At 35.5% G+C, this 18,414-nt stretch overlaps 2 protein-coding genes across 2 annotated transcripts; both read right to left on the reverse strand.

Annotated features, from left to right (window-relative positions):
• Nucleotides 1-14,867: 14,867 nt before the first annotated feature.
• On the reverse strand, nucleotides 14,868-15,896 carry LOC113736484 (putative disease resistance protein At3g14460). The gene has a single exon (XM_027263501.1). It carries the CDS (start codon nucleotides 15,894-15,896, stop codon nucleotides 14,868-14,870), a length of 1,029 nt encoding a protein of 342 aa, XP_027119302.1.
• A 164-nt stretch (nucleotides 15,897-16,060) lies between these two features.
• Nucleotides 16,061-17,663, reverse strand: LOC113736461 (putative disease resistance protein RGA3). Its single transcript, XM_072083788.1, has 3 exons — nucleotides 17,495-17,663; nucleotides 16,598-17,370; nucleotides 16,061-16,501 (listed from the first exon to the last, which is right to left on the reverse strand). The coding sequence occupies exons 1-3, from the start codon at nucleotides 17,661-17,663 to the stop codon at nucleotides 16,061-16,063; spliced, it is 1,383 nt and encodes a 460-aa protein (XP_071939889.1).
• Between the last annotated feature and the right edge of the window lie 751 nt (nucleotides 17,664-18,414).

The raw sequence follows: 18,414 nt of genomic DNA on the forward strand, positions 1-18,414 counted from the left end.
ATCTCACCCTCCACCCGCAGCTACTACCGTCGAGCTCCACTACTGCCACCCAGCCTCCACCTGCGCTCAGGTCTACTCCAGCAGTCAACCAGCCGCGCGTCTCCTCTTCCCCGATCTCACTCCAGCGACTGTCACCACCTTCCTCCACATCGCAGCGTGACCTCTTCCTCACAAGCCACCAGCGAAGCCGCTTCTCCCACAGTCGCTGTTTCTCGCTCACGCATGCACGCCAGGACTTGTGCCTATCCCACTTCTTTCGACCATCAAACAATTGAGGTATTTGACATTCGTTCCACAACTCCTCAGTAGTATTTGGTGTTGTTTGGGGGTCATTTTTTGTTTGAGCGGGACGCGGAGTTGTTTTTCTTTTACTGAGGAATCCACCAGTGGTACTGGTGGGGTAAATTGGACGTGAATTTGGTACCTTCATTTGGTTGTCTGAGTTATTATTGTCAAATTTCTAAACTGTTATCATTGAGATTGCTAATTTTGAGTTAAAACTTTAACTGGCCAACTGGAGCCATTTGTTGAGAATTTGGGTGAGCTGAAATATTGCACTTGTTTGTTAAATTTGGAGGCTTCTATACCATTTACATCGCTTATTCCAGTTCAGTGCATCTAGTTGAAATGCTGGGTTCATTATTAGATTTGACTGAGAATCCTGTGGATACATTGCTTGTTGTCCGAATTGAGCTACATTATTTAGGGGGTCTCACTAGTGTAGGTTAGCCGTTGAACTTGTTTCATCCACTGTTTGGGTATTTTGGCTTCACTGGGTCACTTCTACTCTTTTGGCTGACTGTTGGAGGTTGGGCACTTGGAATTACTCTGCTACTGTCGAATTTATGAGTTATTATTGATTGCATTGTTCTTTCTTGGGGCTGTTTGATTGGGTTGTTAATTCCATTTTCCGCCAGTGGTACTGGTTGGATTGTTTTCACTTCAATTTGATGCTTCTTTTGGGTTGGTTAACATTGTGCGGTTAATTGTCAAATTGGGACCATTTGTTGGGATTCTGGTTGACCTTTGTCTACTTTTACCTGTAAATTTGGGAGCCGTTGTTGCCTGATGAATTGGGAGACATAGATGACTATTGCTCTGCCCTGATATTGCTTGGTTGCTGGCGCATTCTCTATCTTATGATTGGGTTAATACTTGGGGCTGTCGATTTATTACTGCTTTGCTCTGCTATAGCAATTTCTCTCATTTTGGACTGTGATTTGCACCAGTGGTACTGGTGCGAGTATTTGTTAACTCTATTTGATTCGACATCCGATTGACTGCCACGGGCCTGTGACTGTGTGGCTATTGCTCAATTTCTGAACTCATATCGCTGGGGTTAACATATTATTTTTGACTGACTGAATTGGGTAGTCCCTGTGCTTATTGACGTGCCTTTGCTAGTTTCCAGTTGTTGATAATAGTTTCTAATTGTTAGTTTTGGAGTGCAACTGTTGCTTTGTTGACCATATTTGGGCTTGGGTGCCCGTGTTTGCTTTTGCATTTGACTATTGAGTTCGGGAACACCAGTGCCTATGGATTTACATTTGTTGGTTGCTATCTTTGTTGGATATTCTGTCTTTTGTTGTTTGGGGTGATAATTGGCGACAATGGTGAGTGGCGCCACTTACAAGCACAGGTTCACAACGTAGATGAGCGAATGACGAACATCACCCGCCAAGTGGCAAGGATGTCTTAGAACTCGGCTTCCCTCCACTGTTCCCTCCTATCCCTTAGCTGTTCAACAGGGAAGTTTCATTATTCTCTTCGCTTTCATTACTTTATTACCTCCATTGAGGACAATGTAGGATTTAGGTGTGGGGGGAGCAGTTATGGTGCTAGTGTCTTTCGTTCATTTTCTTTTTCTTCTTTTTAGTGATTAGCTCAAGTTTGATGTTGGATTATTGTCTCTATTTCTACTTTTGCCAAGTTTTAATAATAAAAGAATGTATCAAGTTAATGTGGTTGAATCCAAGGACATTTCTTTGATGAATATCGATGATTGTTTTACCCTTATAATTTTTGGTTAACTTTCCTAGGCGTAGGGAATGACTGTTGGCATTTTCATGTGAATTGGTCCGATTATTAACCTTAGTTCTCCATATTTGAAAATGAGGCTAGCTGATGCAAATTTTCTTTTGATTTTTTGTGTTATTTTGAAGTTTTGGGTGTTATTTGGCTGTGAATAAGAGTTGACTGTACTCTGCTAGTATTTACTACCGAGTAACTGGAGATCTTCACCAAAAGTGTCGATTATCGCGTCAAAAAGTAGTAATTGCTATGAGTGCGTGGTCACGTGGCGATAGGAGCTGAATAACCGGACTCTTTCATCTGACAAATGTCGGAGTTCGCGTCAAAAAGCTTCAATGGCCAGAGATTAAGTCTTTTGTTACTATTGAAAAAAAAGAAAAAGAAAAAAAGGAAAAAGATAGAAAACATAAAAAAATAAAGTGAAGGTTGTGTTAGTGTGTGATAAAAGTCAGCTTGCCGATTTATGAATTTAGTGTTGAGATGTTGGTTAATAGTTGGACCATTTGCTGATAAATGTTGTGTTTCATTCCATTTTCTTAGATTAGTTAACCTAAAATTAGAGGAGTTTGTGGTTTAGAAACTAACCAAAGTGATGTTTCTTGAATCTTTATTACTGATGCTTGATATATGTTTTTCTTGGTATCTTAGCAATAAGATAGATGGAGCAATAGCCATTGTCAAATATTGGTGTTTGTTTACTGTTCTTATGCTTGAGAACAAGCATGGTTTAGGTATGGGGGGAATTGATAGGTTGCAATTTTATCATTTATTTAATTATTAATTTCTCTTATTACCTGACCTGATGTGGATTAATTGCTATATTTTACTTTCTTTTTAGTATTTTGCATTCATTTCAGGGAGTAGAACAAAATTATGATAATAAGTACCAATTTAGCAGAAAACGAGCCCAAGTGATAGAGCTTGCCCCAAGGGCATTTTTGGAAAAAAAGATGTCATGCCCATTTCGGTAATTTCTGCAGAGGAATGACGGACGGAGGGTTTCTTTCTCCTAAGAGCCGCCGCACATCTGGGAGGAGGCAGAGGATAAAAACCAAAAGAATAGCAGAGGAAGGAGGCTCTGGCTTGTCCTCTTAGTTTTTCCGTTTCTTTAGTTTTAGCTTAGGATTTTGACTTTTCTTCTCTTAGGAATTTTGGGTAGCTTCTCTACCCATTGTATGTCAGACAAAGAAAAAGCTATCAATTACTTCCTGTGGCTTACGATCTAGTCAACACTTGGACAATTTGAATTGCCCAAATCTCAAAGGACGATGACAGCTGCTTTCTCTTCAATTGCGTGTGGGTTTTAGCATTCAATATGAACTAATTTTCCCATTCTAGTCAAGAAACGACGGATGCTTTGGGTTGTCTAAAAATTGTGAGATCGATTTAATTTTATCTTTTGCTTTTATTTATTGATATTCGCATATTTCCTGATTACAGTGCTTATGATTGTTTAATTAATTGATTGTTTTGGATCCGGATAATTAGTTAATTTGATAATCTATTGTCAATTGGGACGTTAAATCCGTAATTGTTTAATTGTCTCAAAATAGTGATAACTGGCATGATTGGATTCGTGTCAGGGAGATACGCGGGCTAATCTGAAATAACCCTGATAGTGTGTTATTTGGTTAGAATAGGGCTCCTCTAATACGTAAGGCAATTGGGAAGTTAAATCCTACGGGCGTACTTAGGATTATTTCTCAATTAGAGCAGTGATTAACGAGCGTACCTTAATCACCGACACAGTAAAGAGGGGTTGACTGTCATCGCTTGTTTGGCAGTTATAACCTATTTATTGGTAAATAATTGTAATTGGTTTTTTATCGATGATCAATTAGGTGAACCATTGCTGAAGTTATTCCTTGGCTAGATCCTTAATTATCACTCATTTGATTTTAGTAATTTGTTATTTATTTTTTAGTAGTTTCTTAGATTTTATTTGAACTTCTTTTATTGTCACCTTCTGCACAAAAACACCCCCTTTGTTACTGTGAACTTGAAAAGAAACAATTACTCCCAGTCCCTGTGGATTCGACCCTACTTACCACTATCTACAGAAATTACTTTTAATTTGAGCAGGATTTATTATTGCACAGGTTTCGACACTCTGTCATGATGAAAGATTTGAAATCCTCTCAAATCTCTCTAGCTATTTATGTTATTTAAAAGGTAAGTAGATTTGTAAATCATCAATTATTTTAGTGTTTAAAATGTATTAAATAATTAATGAATTACAAACCTAAATATTTTTTAAGCAATTCAAACAACTAGAGCAATTTGAGTGGATTTCAAATTATTCTGCAAATTTCTCAATCCAAATGAAGCCTTAAATTTTAGGATAAATTATATTTTACCCCCTGTGGTTTACCCTTTTTTTACATAACCCCCCTATGGTTTCAAAAGTTATACATAACCCCCTCATGGTTTGGATTAAAGTGCTAAAGTAACGGAAATAGTCACTCGTAACGGAACTTCTAAAAATGTCGAAATTACCCTTATAAATACATGACACATTAACCCCCTATAATTTTTATATTTTACTATATAACCCCCTTATGGTTTAATACTTTACCATATAACCCCCTTTTGATTTTCAAAATATACACACAACCCCCTTTGGTTAATACATAAATTTCAACCTTACATAAGGGTATTTTTGACATTTTAGGTGATGCCGTTACGAGTGACTATTTTCGTTACTTTGACACTTTAATCCAAACCATAAGGGGGTTATGTATAGCTTTTGAAATCATAGGGGGATTATGTAAAAAAAATGCTAAACCACAGGGGGGTAAAGTGGAATTTGTCCTAAATTTTATGGATAATCACCTGTGAAAGTTTCTTTGTGGGTGTTTTAACCTTATATCAATTCAGGCCAATTGATACCTTTTACTGATGTTGAGCTAGCATTCAAATTGGGTAAGGGAAACAAAAAGGAAAAGTTGGAAATTAGTGATTTGTTGTCGTGAGACTTTTTATTTTGGTGGTGGCTTACAAGTGAAACAGCAGAAGTGTCATTTTGTCACACCAATTACAAGAATCCATTATCCACTGATGTTCAATTGGTTTGAGTTGTATACATAGTAATTTTAGTGAAATGTAGCAACTGAAAATTGTTAGGGGGTAAAATTGATAACAAGTAATAGTTCAAGAGAACAAGTTGCAATTGACGCTGGAAAAACTAATGCTAATAAAAAAAACACAAGTGATTGACCTCTGCTTGAGTCCTGAATTTAAAAGTGGACGATAATTACCAAAAGAAAATTATTTTGAATAAGCACTAAAATGGAAACAAAGAACATTCAAATCCTAGGAACTCTATTCGAGATTCTACAAAACAGAAGCACAATTTCGAAACAAAGAGCACATTTACTTCAACAGCAACAGCCTTGCATACACCACAAATCAGTTTCATTAAAAAAGGCATTGTCCAACATGTAGCCAGAGTAGTATTTTTTTTTTCTTTTTTGGCAGAGTATGACTTTCACAATCATAATAATATACTCCATCCGTTCCAAAAAAAGATGGTTACTTTTTGGGAGGAGTGCTTTTTATCAATAGTAAAGATAATTTGGTCAATTTTGCATTACTTTTTTATTATGGGACAATGCTTTAGTAACGACAGTTATGGTAACGAAACAGTTTTTTACCTGATATAACAGGTTGTTGCACTTTTAGCGACCATTTGATTACTTGATGGACCTATCAACCTAAATAGGATAACACTTAAAAATAAGAAAGTAAGTTTCCCATCTAAAATAGTAAGTTAACCTTAATAAATTAGTAGCTTTTATACTTCAAAAGGTAAATTTGAATAAATATTAAACTAACTTTTTAAATAAATAAATTACTACTTTATATCCCAAACTTAATTTTTAGGGAGTAAGTTTAATTCAAGTAATAGTAAGTTTTTATACATAAATAGTAATTCTTACTGATAATATAGTAAATTTGATTAATAATCAAAACTTACTGATTTATGGGACACATATACTATTTTACTTTAAAACATATTTCAAACTAGTATTAGGAAATTTATTTGAAATAACGATAAGATGTTTTATTAATGATTAATGCTTAGTACCTTGGTTAGTAAGTACTCGTAATATACCTATATAATACATGATTATAGGTATAATTTAAAATTATTTTGTATTTATATATTTTAAAATACTATGAAAAATAGTTTGACTTTTTACATAATCTCGTAAAATATATAATAAAATTTTATCATATTATAAGTTTTTAATCATTTTCAATTTTTAAAAGTTTGAAAGTTTGGATAACAATAACAACAAATCTTCCTAGTTATATATAGAATATCACTTGTTTATATATCAAAATTTTTATAAGTTAACACCTATGAATATAATAACATGATAAAGTTTTAATAAATTTACATTTGGGATACAAGAAATAATAAGAGTTAAAGCCCAAACAAAATGAGAAATAATATAACAATAAAAATGACAAAATTAGTATAACAATTAATATAAGAAAATCAGTATGATTGGACTTTTTGGGAGATTGTTCATAAAAATGGGATCCAACAATTATAAATGAGAATCACATGCATATATAATCTATTGTATAATTTAAATTAAATTTAGTCCATGTATAAAATGGTCCTAAAATAATTAGTACACTATGATACAATGCTATTTTAACAACAAAATTTTTTTTTTACTAAAAGTCTCAAATATCCATGACATACGTATGAGGGAAATTTTACCATATTTGTATCTCACATCTAATCATTAAAGTTAATTTGAGAAAAAATATTTTTGACAATAGAATTATTTTGAATTTAGTTAACAAGTTGAGATTTTTTAAACAATAAAAGTGAAATATTTTGGGAACTTAGTTGTTTATTTTCCCATAATTAAAAATTGCTATATTTTTGCAATTGTTGCCATTGACTTTTCATTCTGTAGACTAATTATTATCAATGCAAAATTAGTTTTATTAACAATAATTGAAGTTCCATTGATCTGAGGATTGGCATTCTATTGCTATTATTTTATATGTAAATATTTAACCTAAGTAATAAAATAAATAATAGCTACTTAAAAAAAGGAAATTGGTGCTCAATTAATTGTGGCGTAAAATATTAGTATACAATTAAGTAGAGCTTGAAATGGAATTAAATTTATTTAGTATTTTACTGCTAACAACTTTGACCACATCTAATGGTTAAAGAAAAAATAAAAGAGATGTAGAGATTGGGATTGGTTCCTTAGTGTGAAAAAGGAAAGTTCCTCTAAAGTAATGCTGCGTGAAATTCTGGATGCATATGAAATTAGAAATATGATAACTTTGTAATTCATTCTCATTCATGATGAATTTCTTCAATTCTATATAGAATCATAATTTTTTTCGTTCAGTACGAAAATATTATTTTTTTGTCATATTGATGGCTTTGCTTTTAAGATTATCTACATGTCGGTGGTTAGTATTATTGACAAGATTAGAGGTCATGGAAAATGTTACTAATTTTAGGAGAAATTATGTATTGTAAAAATGGTTTAATAATTTTCTACTAAGCATAACTACTACATACAAAAAGAAAAGATATTTGATTTTATTTTGCTTTGATTAGAAGGACTTGTATTGGTAATAAAGGAAATTTCAATTCAACAATCAACGTACACATGATTACAGTAATTTTTTAGTCAATTAGACTAATATATGCCATAAAGTAGTAAGATTTAGTCATTTGTGAATTGATAATTTTAACAGTTTACATAACATTCATCTATAAAAAATTATGATTATTATAAAATGACATTTTATAATAATTTACATACCATTTGCCAATAAAAAAAGAGTTTGATAGAAAAAATATAGAAACAAATCCATAATGTAAATGAGACAAAGTATGTTTGAAAGTCACGGAACTTAACATATGGGTAATTTGACTATAATTTTCAAAGATTATGCTACATTAATACAACTTTAATTTTTATACTTGTGACCCAGAAAATAAATTTATTAAAATTTTACCATTTTATTAAATTCATAGGCATTAATATATGAAAATTGTGATGTATAAGTAAGTGCTATTTTATATACAACTCGAAAAATTTGTTGTTATTATAATACAACTTTAACTTTTATACTTGTGACCCAGTAAATAAATTTATTAAACCTTTATCATTTTATTATACTCATAGGTATTAATATATGGAAATTGTGATATATAGATAAGTGCAATTCTATATATAACTCGAAAGATTTGTTGTTATTGTCATCCAAACTTTCTAACCTTTCACAAATTCTAAAATAATTCAAAATTTATAATATGAAAATTTTTTCTTACATATTTTATAAGGTCATGTGCAAAAAAAAAAAGTTTTCATAGTATATTTAAAATGCTTAAAACATATAACATTTATAAATGATACATACAATTGTGTATCATACATTTACATTACGAGTAATTACTAACTAAAATACTAAGTTTCAATCATTAATAAAAAATCTCAGCATTATTTCAAATAAACTTCCTAATACTTGTTACATATTAGTTTTTTAAGTAAAATAGCAAATTTATACCACAAACTAGTAGGTTTTGACCACTAACCAATTTTACTATTCTATCAACAATATTTATTATTAATCTATAAAAACTTACTATTACTTGAACTAAACTTACTCTCCAAAAAGTAAGTTTCGGATATAAAGTAGTAATTTATTTCAAAAAAAAAAGTAAGTTCCATGCATATTTATTCTAATTTACTTTTTGAGACATAAAAGTTACTAATTTATCGAATTAACTTACTATTCTTTATGTAAAACTTACTAACCAAATTTTTAGGTACTATCTTATTTAGGTGACCAGTCCAATAGATAATTAAATGATCACTAAAAGTGTTTTTACCTGTTATATCAGGTAAAAAGAGTTTCGTTACCGCAACAATCGTTACTTCAGACTTTTCCTTTTATTATGTTCTTATGAAGCGTACTCACTAGCGGAGAGATGTCTTGGAAGTCAACATGTGTGAGGTCCGTTTGTTTGGTTTGTCTCGAGAGTTTACACGTCACTCGACCATATGTGTATAGGGGTGGCAATGGGGTGGGGGATCCTTCCCCCGTCCCGTTGTTAAATAACTTCCCCCGCCCTTTGCCCCCCACCGCCCGCTTCGCCCCCGCCCCGTGTCCCCCGCAATCCCCCGCAGGGAAAGAAATCGAAGTGGAAGACTTCATCTATCAAAGTGCCTTCAGACACTTTGTAGTTAAGGGGAGACTTGTTTGCGATGCTTCCTTTACTCGTCGGAGGCTCTCTTGCCAGATCAGTGGCTAATGGAGCAGAGACGGTAGTGCCCAGGCTGGGAGCAGGAGCGTGAGTTGCGGTCGATCTGAACTCTGGAGGTGAGATATAGTCCGTCAAGAAATATGGTGACCTCTGTTTATGTGTCTCAAAGTTTGTTGCTTTTGATCCAATTGTTGAGGGCCAGCTTCCCGGCGAGATCGCTGCCTTGGAGCGGCTAGACACCAACGATCTGGATATGTTGCGAGAGTGGAGGTTTGCGTTGGTGGTGGAAACGATGTGCTGATGTGCTGCCAGGCAGTGCGGACAGCAGCCGTGCAGCTAAGGGAGGAGGAGATGATGGCAACGGGTTGAACTCAGATTCAGAAGAAACCGTGATCTACTGCCCAGACTGGTTTGCAGGTATATTTTTAAACCAATAGAAGAAGATAGATGCAAGTCCCACACAAAGAAGAAAGGAAGAAAAAGGAGCCGACGGTGGATGGCCTGACCTACAGCTCGAAGAAAAATTTGGGATTGTTGTGTATATATATATATATATTTTAATGTACGCGGGGACGGGGCGGGAATGGGGCGGATGTATGTTGCCCCGTCCCCCGCCCCATTTTGAGACGGGGGATATATTTTGCCCCCGCCCAATTTTTATCCCTGCAGGCACCCGCACCCGTTGCCATCCCTATTTGTGTACATGAGCATCCTCAAAATTGGATGGTGTATGTCACACACTAAGTGTTTTAATCTTTCATTCACTACTAGTGAGTTAAATAACCACCAGCAGCTTGGGCTGGCAGCGACTGCCAAAGACTTCAAAGTTTTGGTCATCATTCGTCACAGTAGGTTGTTTCCTCAAATTCGTATATGTTGGGGCTCACATCATTTATTTGGTTCGATGGTGATTCAAACATCATGATCTTTCCTATAGATTCAGTTGAGCCTCCTCTGAATTAAGTTAGAGTAGTAGTAGAGTAAATAAATGACGAATTACCAAAAAAAAAACCAGTGAGTTAAATGTTTGGGCCCACATTTTTCTACTAATAAAATAACTTTCATTGGATATATAAGTGCAAAGATTGAAATTGGATGAGAAATACATTTCCATTTTGGATAAGTGACAATAGATTTGATACAAATTAAAAAGAAAAGTATGACACTTTCAATAGGACAGACGAGTAATATATCGATGAATATGTAAAAATTGGCATCTCTAAGCATTGAATCAATGATTATAATTCAGGAGTTAGTATTATGCAAGTTTGGATGAACAAATGAATTTTGATGCAGATGCTGATCATACATACAGGGCAAGAACAACGTGCAAATCAGATGATTCGGGTAAAGAATATGTACAAACAAGGCAATCAATCTGAAAACTAGTAGCGAGCAATACGAGGGTCAAGGTCCATCTGCTTCCTTGTTTTCCCAGGAAATAGATCCTTGGATATGATCAAACAAGGAAGAAGACCAATCAATGTTGTGAATGGAAATCGAGCCACTGCATCATGCCTTCCAAGTGAGACAATAACCTTCCCATCCGTTCCCAGTTTTCGTTCATCCTCCTTGTATAAAATGACTCAAAATAGATTAGGTTTCATGCACTAAAAAAACTCAGATTAATAATATCATTGCCAACTGTTGGATTCAAGATGGAGAAGGCTTCAATCAAGTCCGGTCTCTTTGTTGCTCTCTTTGTTCTTCCAATCTGTTAGTCTCTCCCTTTCTCTGTTGATCTTCTCATCTACACTGACAATCATCGCTTGCTTTCCTCTCAGAAAAAGTCATTTATTTATTCATTTATTTTGCAGTATCATCACTGCCAATAATGAAAGGGATGGAGGCCAATCTGACGACACAAAGTTTCAAGCTCTGGACACAAATTTAGGTCTACTCAGACACAAAATACTAATCCAAGAATTAGACCTAAAAAACCAAAATCCCGTAGCAAAGCTGCTCATAGAGCATTGTTTTTAAGCTCAAAATTGATTGTTCCTCCGTTTTCTTTCTCTTGTCCCTTTATTCATGTTAGTTTCAGCCAAAATTAGAGCAGAACTGCTTTTATATAAAAATGAGAAGAAATTGAAGAAATATGAAACTTACAATTCACTGGTCAGTCCAAGAATTGATGAAGCTTCTCTATAAAGAACGATGACTGGTGGAATTATTGAAGACTTGAAGTTGCAAAAAGTTTTGGGATGGAGCCTTAGATATAAGCTCCATTCCGGTTCCAAGAATTTCTTTATGGAAGACAGAACTTTTTATTATTGGCCTTTCCATGCAAAGTGATTTCCTCTATTTCCGGCCAATTTTTCCATGCTCCGGTTCCAAGAATTTCCGCTGCATTCAATCAAGCACATTGAATTTAAATTCCATTTTTTTCACACTTTGGCAGGAGCAAGGATTTCGTTGCATGTAAATCTAGATACATACTCGTTGCGATATTTTGTTATTGCTTGCTACGAATTCTGGTCATAGTTGATTGTAGAATCATTTCTTGTGGGAACTAATTATTTACATTACATACTATCAACTCCTTAATTTAGGTTGACTTAGCACAATTGCAGATGCAAACCGAGAAATAAGCCGCTAGCACTAATTGAAGTCCACAATTAAAATCTCACGGGTGAGATCTAAGCCATCAAAGTCTCACCTAAATTTAGGGATGGCAATGGGGGCGGGTGCCCGCGGGGGGCTCTCGGGGCGGGGGTTGGGGCGGGGGCGGGGGGGAATTTTTTCCCCCCGCTTAGAAACGGGGCGGGGGACGGGGGAGTATACCCCCGCCCCATCTCCCGCCCCGCCCCCACAAAAAATATATATATATATATATATAATTATATATAATATGTAAGTTAATTAGTTATAAACTTATGATAATGATATTATTAGTTAGATATATTATATAATGTATAGTAGTTTATGTAATATAATTGATATTATCAATTATATGAATAATTATACATGTCTACTAATAAAATTTATTAATTAGTTATACTAAATTTACTAATACATTTATACTAAATTTCTAATTACACTTAATAGAATAACACTTTTTTCTCAAAAAAAAAAGCACAAACACAATAATGAATTAGTGATTGCATTTGTACTAAAAGTGAAAACTTGACTATTTTAGTTAAATTTATTTCATCATATTGGATTGTATTCAAATAACTTCTGTTTGATTGTTTTTATGAGTTTCAATTGTAAAATTACAATGAATAATAGTTTGGTGATGTGTTGATATTTTAGTACTTAATTATTTATTAAAATTTAATTATAATAAAATTATATAATAAAAGTTTATTAACCCCGCGGGGGAAGAGGGGCAAGGCGGGGCGGGGCGAGGGGAGCGGGAGGCGGGAGGCGGGGGACGGGGGGAACTAATAGGCAACGGGGCGGGGTTGGGGGGACGGGGGACGGGGGAGGGGTCCCCCGCCCCAACCCCGCCCCATTGCCATCCTACCTAAACTCTTTTCTTTCCCTTCTCTCTAGAACTCTTTCAATCAATATTTTTTCCATCTCTTCAATGAAAGAGAGACCAAATTTGGCCTTTCTCCATGGGAGGAAGTACTTTTTATAGTTTTTAGTTTTTCTTATATGAATAAATTCTCTCCTAGGATTTTCTAATGAGATAATTCTTCTCTCCTAGGATTTCCTAGTAAGAGTTTCTTCTCTCCCAAATTATTCTGGTGAGAGTTTTATTTTCTTTTGGATTTTTCTTTGTAAGAGTTTTTTAGGGTTTTATCTTTGTAAAATTTGAGATTCTGTAAATCTAAAATCTAGTTTCTCATATATACAATTTCTCCATTATTATCATATCTAAATTTCTCTTTGGATTTGAATTAGTTTTAAACAGATCTAATTATCAGCAAACATGCACTGATGTATTGAGCTACAATGACTCATCCGAATAGAAGATATATGGGAGCATCAATGTTATCTTTATTTGTATTGTTTTCTTAGATCTGTTATATTTATTGATTTCAAATATATATATATATATATATATATATATATATATATATATATATATATATATATATTTGTGTCATGTTTGTTTGATGTATTTTCTATCATTAGTACAAATTTGTTTGAATGAAATGATCTTTTCTATCAAAAAAGAAAAGGTCTCACATTTAACGACTTGTATATGAGACTTTGTCTCATTTTTTGAAATCATGTGGTAAAATCTTTTATTATATATATGGTTTTATACGAAGACAAATAGTAAACCGTTATATATCTTTGCTAGACTAGCACGGAAAGGGTATGAATCTCTTGCCACTCTTTACCCCTAGCCCACCTGATTTTCCTCTCTACTAAAAGGATGTACTTTAAGGTTTTGATTTCCATTTCAAGCTGTGCTAGTGTGACACAAATTTACAATTTTGCAACTTATAAATGGTCCACGGTTAAGATTTAAGGCATTAAAGCCTAATACTATGTATAGCATGATTTGTCTCGTATCTTGAAATCAAGTGATAATAATTAGGATAAATTACATTTTACCCCCCTATAATTTAGCATTTTTACATAACTCCCCTATGATTTCAAAAGTTATACATAACCCCTTCATGGTTTGGATTAAAGTGTCAAAGTGACGGAAATAGTTACTCGTAATAGAACTTCTAAAAATGTCGAAATTATATGTAAAAAAAATGTTAAACCATGAGGGGGTAAAGTGAAATTTACCCTAATAATTATATGATTCTATTTAAAAAGTTAAGTAAACAGACGGTATGAATTTAGAACACTCAAGCACATTGATGGGAGGCAAGATTTGAACCCTTGACCTCCCACCCCACTATATACAGTGGTGGCCAACTCCTCTATTGGGAGTTGGTTTATCCTTTATATGTACAATGATGAAAATGAACAAGCTTCAGACGGTTAATGATCATCACAAAGTTGTAACGTCCTCAAAGGGATAATACAAGTCTGGGAGAATGCAAAAGCTTCAACCGTTAAAAATAAAATGCTTCAGATGACAATCTGTTTCTCTTTTAAGGAGCTTTACTCCAACATAGCAGGAGCTTTACTCCAACATAGCTCCTAATGGAGATCATCAGAGAGTTGAAGCATCTTCAAAGTGTTAACATTTTTGGGAAAAGAAATTTCCTGCCACTCTACTTCATAAAACAGACAGCAAAAAATTATCAGAATGTTACCTTACAGTACTGCTTCAATTATGACCGGCCAACAAATCAAATTGTTAAGTATGTACATCGGCCAGGAAAGGTGTCATTTGGTAACCAGAGGAATGAAAAAAGAAAGTGCTTGAAATCATTTTGAGTTCCAAAATGCTGATAATCTTTTGATGGTTCAAAGAAGAAGATCAAGTCCACAGCTTTAATCTCTTTCAATCTGTGAAATTACGCTTTCTTAATGACAACAATTAGCTTATAAATTGAAAGGAAACCAATATTTACAGAAAGGAATAGAGAAATCAATATCCACTGAGAACAAATTTAGTGAACTAATGAGATTAAAAGAAGGGACCAAGAAAAGCGAATACATTAGAGAGAACAAAGCAGAGGTGAAAATCTTACAGGACGACTTAGAAAGATGAATGTTAATCAATATCAAGCTCCATGTGTGAAATCTTTGACCACTCTGAGTCGTCCCCACTTTCAAAATTGCACCTATCGATTAACAGAGAACAATCAATAATCCGCAGATATGTTAATTTAGTGAGGCGTCTCATGGCAGCCATGGAGGGCAAATATTGAAGCTCTTCGCAACTCTCTAATACTAGTCTTTCAAGAGACGCAAGGTTCCCAATCCAATGTGGTAATGCTTTAATTCTTCCAAAGTCGAATAGAGATAGTGACGTGAGAGTAGTCAAGTATTGGAGCTGATGTGGAAGAGACTCCATATCAGACATCCCATTTAACTCAAGCTCACAGAGTGTTGATGATGATAGTAATCCAGACCAATCAACCAAGGAGTAATCTGAGAAGGGCCCGATCATCATTGTCGTTAAGCAAGTAAGAAAGGCAAATCCTTTGGGCATATCATTGATCAATTCGGGGCAATTGGTTAAGATGCAGGTCTCGAGAGAAGGCGTCTGTTGCAAATCAAGTGGAAAGGAGACCAGATTGGGACATTCATACACCTGAAGGCTCTGAAGAGGTGAACAGGACTCTAGCATTTCACTGGCTATAGTGGTCAACCCATCACAATCAGAAATTGTCAAACTCTTGAGAGACTTGAGGAGGCTTTTCTGTCCATCGTTCCGATTTTCTCCAAGATCAATTAGGGGGCATACCCGTATAGACAAATCACGAAAGGCCTGGAACTTATACAGATTTTCCGGCAACTCCCTCAAATTATCACAGTCAAACAATTTTAAACTCTCAAGACAGGTGCCGCAATTTAATCTTCTTAGACTCGTCACATTGGGGCAATACGACACTTGTAGATGTTGAAGACTTGGAAAATGACACAGTCGCTCGACCATTTCACTCGGTAGAAGCTCACAACCATCTCCTAGAGTCAAAGAACTCCCTTGGTGGCTACCATCTTCTGAATTCAAAGGTCTTTTCACCAAATGGAGAGATTCTATTTGTTGATGAGCTTCAGAATTATGTCGCGAAGACATACTTCCATCTAGTTTGAGTGACGAGAGAGTGGTTCTATTGTTTAAAACCTTTTCTGCCAGAGAAGAGTGGCAATAGAATCTGATTTCGAGCTCCTCAAGAGTTGGAAAATGACTAGGAGTTGGAGCAGTGGTCAGTTGGGAGCAACCACTGATAGACAACCTCTTCAGCACAGGACAGGAAATGCAGCTACATCTTCATCCGTTGTTGATCTCACTTCGTCTGGGTCCCTCCACTCAACCAAATTCACCATATCTTCTAGAGTGAGGCTTTTAAGGGCTGGAAAGAATTTGCATTCACTAGTGCTCCCTCTTCCATCCTGCTTATCAAAAATACCATAGAATGAAAGGCCAATGCATGTTAAGTTTTCCAATTTACTCAAAGAAAGAAGTTGGAGGAATGGTAGTTCTCCTAGCCCAGCAGGGAGTTCTCTGCATCTGTTGCAACCTTTTAACTCCAGGGACACTAATTTCGACAAATTCATAAACCATTGCGGAAATTGGTAACCCATAAAATCTTGAATTTCTGACATTTGTAAATAATAGTGAGGTTGGAGACCTTCCAACACAGCTCCATCGCCGTTATCACTCTCCCGATCCCCACTTCCCTACTCGAATACCAACCTAGACAGATTTGACTTTTCAATTAATTTTGCTAGTGCAGCTCCTTCTTTACTCTTTACTAACTTAAGATTTCTTATCACCAACGATCCTTTGAGATCTTTCAAGGTTCCAAGCTCTTCAACGCCACAACCCTTCTCTTCTCCTATGTTAAAGAACTCTAATGTTTGAAGGCTAGTCAATCGTCCCAGTTTGATCGGCATTTGGAGTTCTGCATCACTATGATAATAGTGAAGATGTCTCAAGCTAATCAAATTGCTTGTGCCCTCTGGAAGACCTTCATGAAGTTTTTCACCATTGATCCTCAGTGTTTGCAAGTTGTAAAGCTTGCAAAGAGATTCTGGCAAAGTTGTAATACCAGAATCTGATATATCAAGAAACCGTAAATGTAACAGGCTGCCAATGGAGTTTGGCAGCACATTGACATCTGGTCCAGCCAATTTCAGAACATGCAAGTACTCCATCTTTGATAACATGTTATCAGATATGCCATTCTCTAGAAATAATGTGCGAAGTGAGGTTGGAATTTTCTCTGTGATATTTTTTGCCTTTGCTTCAGATGAGTACAATGCAAGGTAGCGGTACTGATTGCTGCTTTTAGGATTCAAGATTGATTTTGCAAAATCATGCACAAGATCATGCATTTTATAATATGTTCTCTCCTCTTCTTCTACTTTTTCCAACAAGGAAGCCTGCAGCAAAATTCTCAAATAGTCACTCCCTATTTCCTCCATCACACTTCCATTTTGGTGGCCTGGTTGAAGAAAGCCTTCCGCCATCCAAAGCTCAGTTAATAGATCTTGTTCCAATTCAGTATCCTGGGGGAAGATCGAGCAGCATGCAAAACATTTCTTGGCTGATACAGGTGACAAATGATCAATACTCACCTTAAGTATTTGCTCGATCTCACCTTGATCTCCATCCAAGAGTCTCCTCCACAATAGACAGCCACTTTTCCTTTCCCTTGTTACGTAACATACCTTCAATTAAACTTGCTGCTAGTGGTAGACCATCACATCTTCTAAGAATTTTCTCCTTTAATGCTTCCAATTCCTTTGGTACTCCTTCCCCTCTAATTGCCTTTTCTTTCAGAATAGACCAACACTCATCGTCGGCTAGCCTTCCCAAGATATATGGACCATCATTCATCTTCATATGTATAGACATTGCATCAGCTACTGGGTCCAGACAAGTAGTAACAAGACACCAGCTTCCTTTGGTTGGATTGAGTCCCTCCAAAGTGGTGAAAAAGTCATTCCACAATCCTTCTTCATGATTCCACACATCATCAAGAACAAGGAGATGTCGTTTTCTCGCAATTTCTCCTCAAATTTCTTGAACAATAGCATCCCCACCATCCACTTCAACTTTTTTTCTTGTCAATGATTCCAAAACGAATTTGAACAGCTCCATTAATTCAATTTCTTTAGCCAGGCAAATCCAAATCTTCTTGCCAAAATGCTCATCAATTCGCGGATTATTGTACACTGATTTAGCGAGAGTTGTTTTTCCCAACCCTCCCATGCCTGTTATAGGAACAACAGAAATAACTTTATCAGAGGGGCTCAACATCATGTCCACTATCTTTGATTCATCGCTGGCTCTTCCCACAACATTTGGAACAAGAATAGAGTCAGCCTGTCGGCTTGTGGTGGCTCCATCGGCAGCTGGGAGTGCGGCTTCAATTTGGTACTTCACAACCAATCCCAACTCGTTGGCTTTACCGTTGATCCTGTCTAGGTTGGTGTTGATGTCCCTGATTTTTGAAGCCAATCTGGAACGAAAAACGATTGTGCTAAAGCAGGAGAATGAGAAGAAGAAGCATACCTTCCTCTTCTTGACTTGACCACGATACTTCACCTCCTGACGGAGATTTTCATAATTGACCTCATCCAGCACA

This window comes from Coffea arabica, chromosome 1c, assembly GCF_036785885.1.
Source record: "Coffea arabica cultivar ET-39 chromosome 1c, Coffea Arabica ET-39 HiFi, whole genome shotgun sequence".
Taxonomy (NCBI): Eukaryota; Viridiplantae; Streptophyta; class Magnoliopsida; order Gentianales; family Rubiaceae; genus Coffea; species Coffea arabica.

Bases quoted from the DNA above. Each gene is read 5' to 3' on its own strand.
- LOC113736484 (XM_027263501.1), bottom strand. From the start codon at position 15,896: ATGTCTTCGCGACATAATTCTGAAGCTCATCAACAAATAGAATCTCTC.
- LOC113736461 (XM_072083788.1), bottom strand. From the start codon at position 17,663: ATGAATGATGGTCCATATATCTTGGGAAGGCTAGCCGACGATGAGTGT. The intron at 17,371-17,494 runs GTATGTTACGTA...CACCTGTATCAG, and splicing joins AGCAGCAAGTTTAATTGAAG to CCAAGAAATGTTTTGCATGC. The intron at 16,502-16,597 runs GTGATAAGAAAT...GTATTCGAGTAG, and splicing joins AAGATCTCAAAGGATCGTTG to GGAAGTGGGGATCGGGAGAG.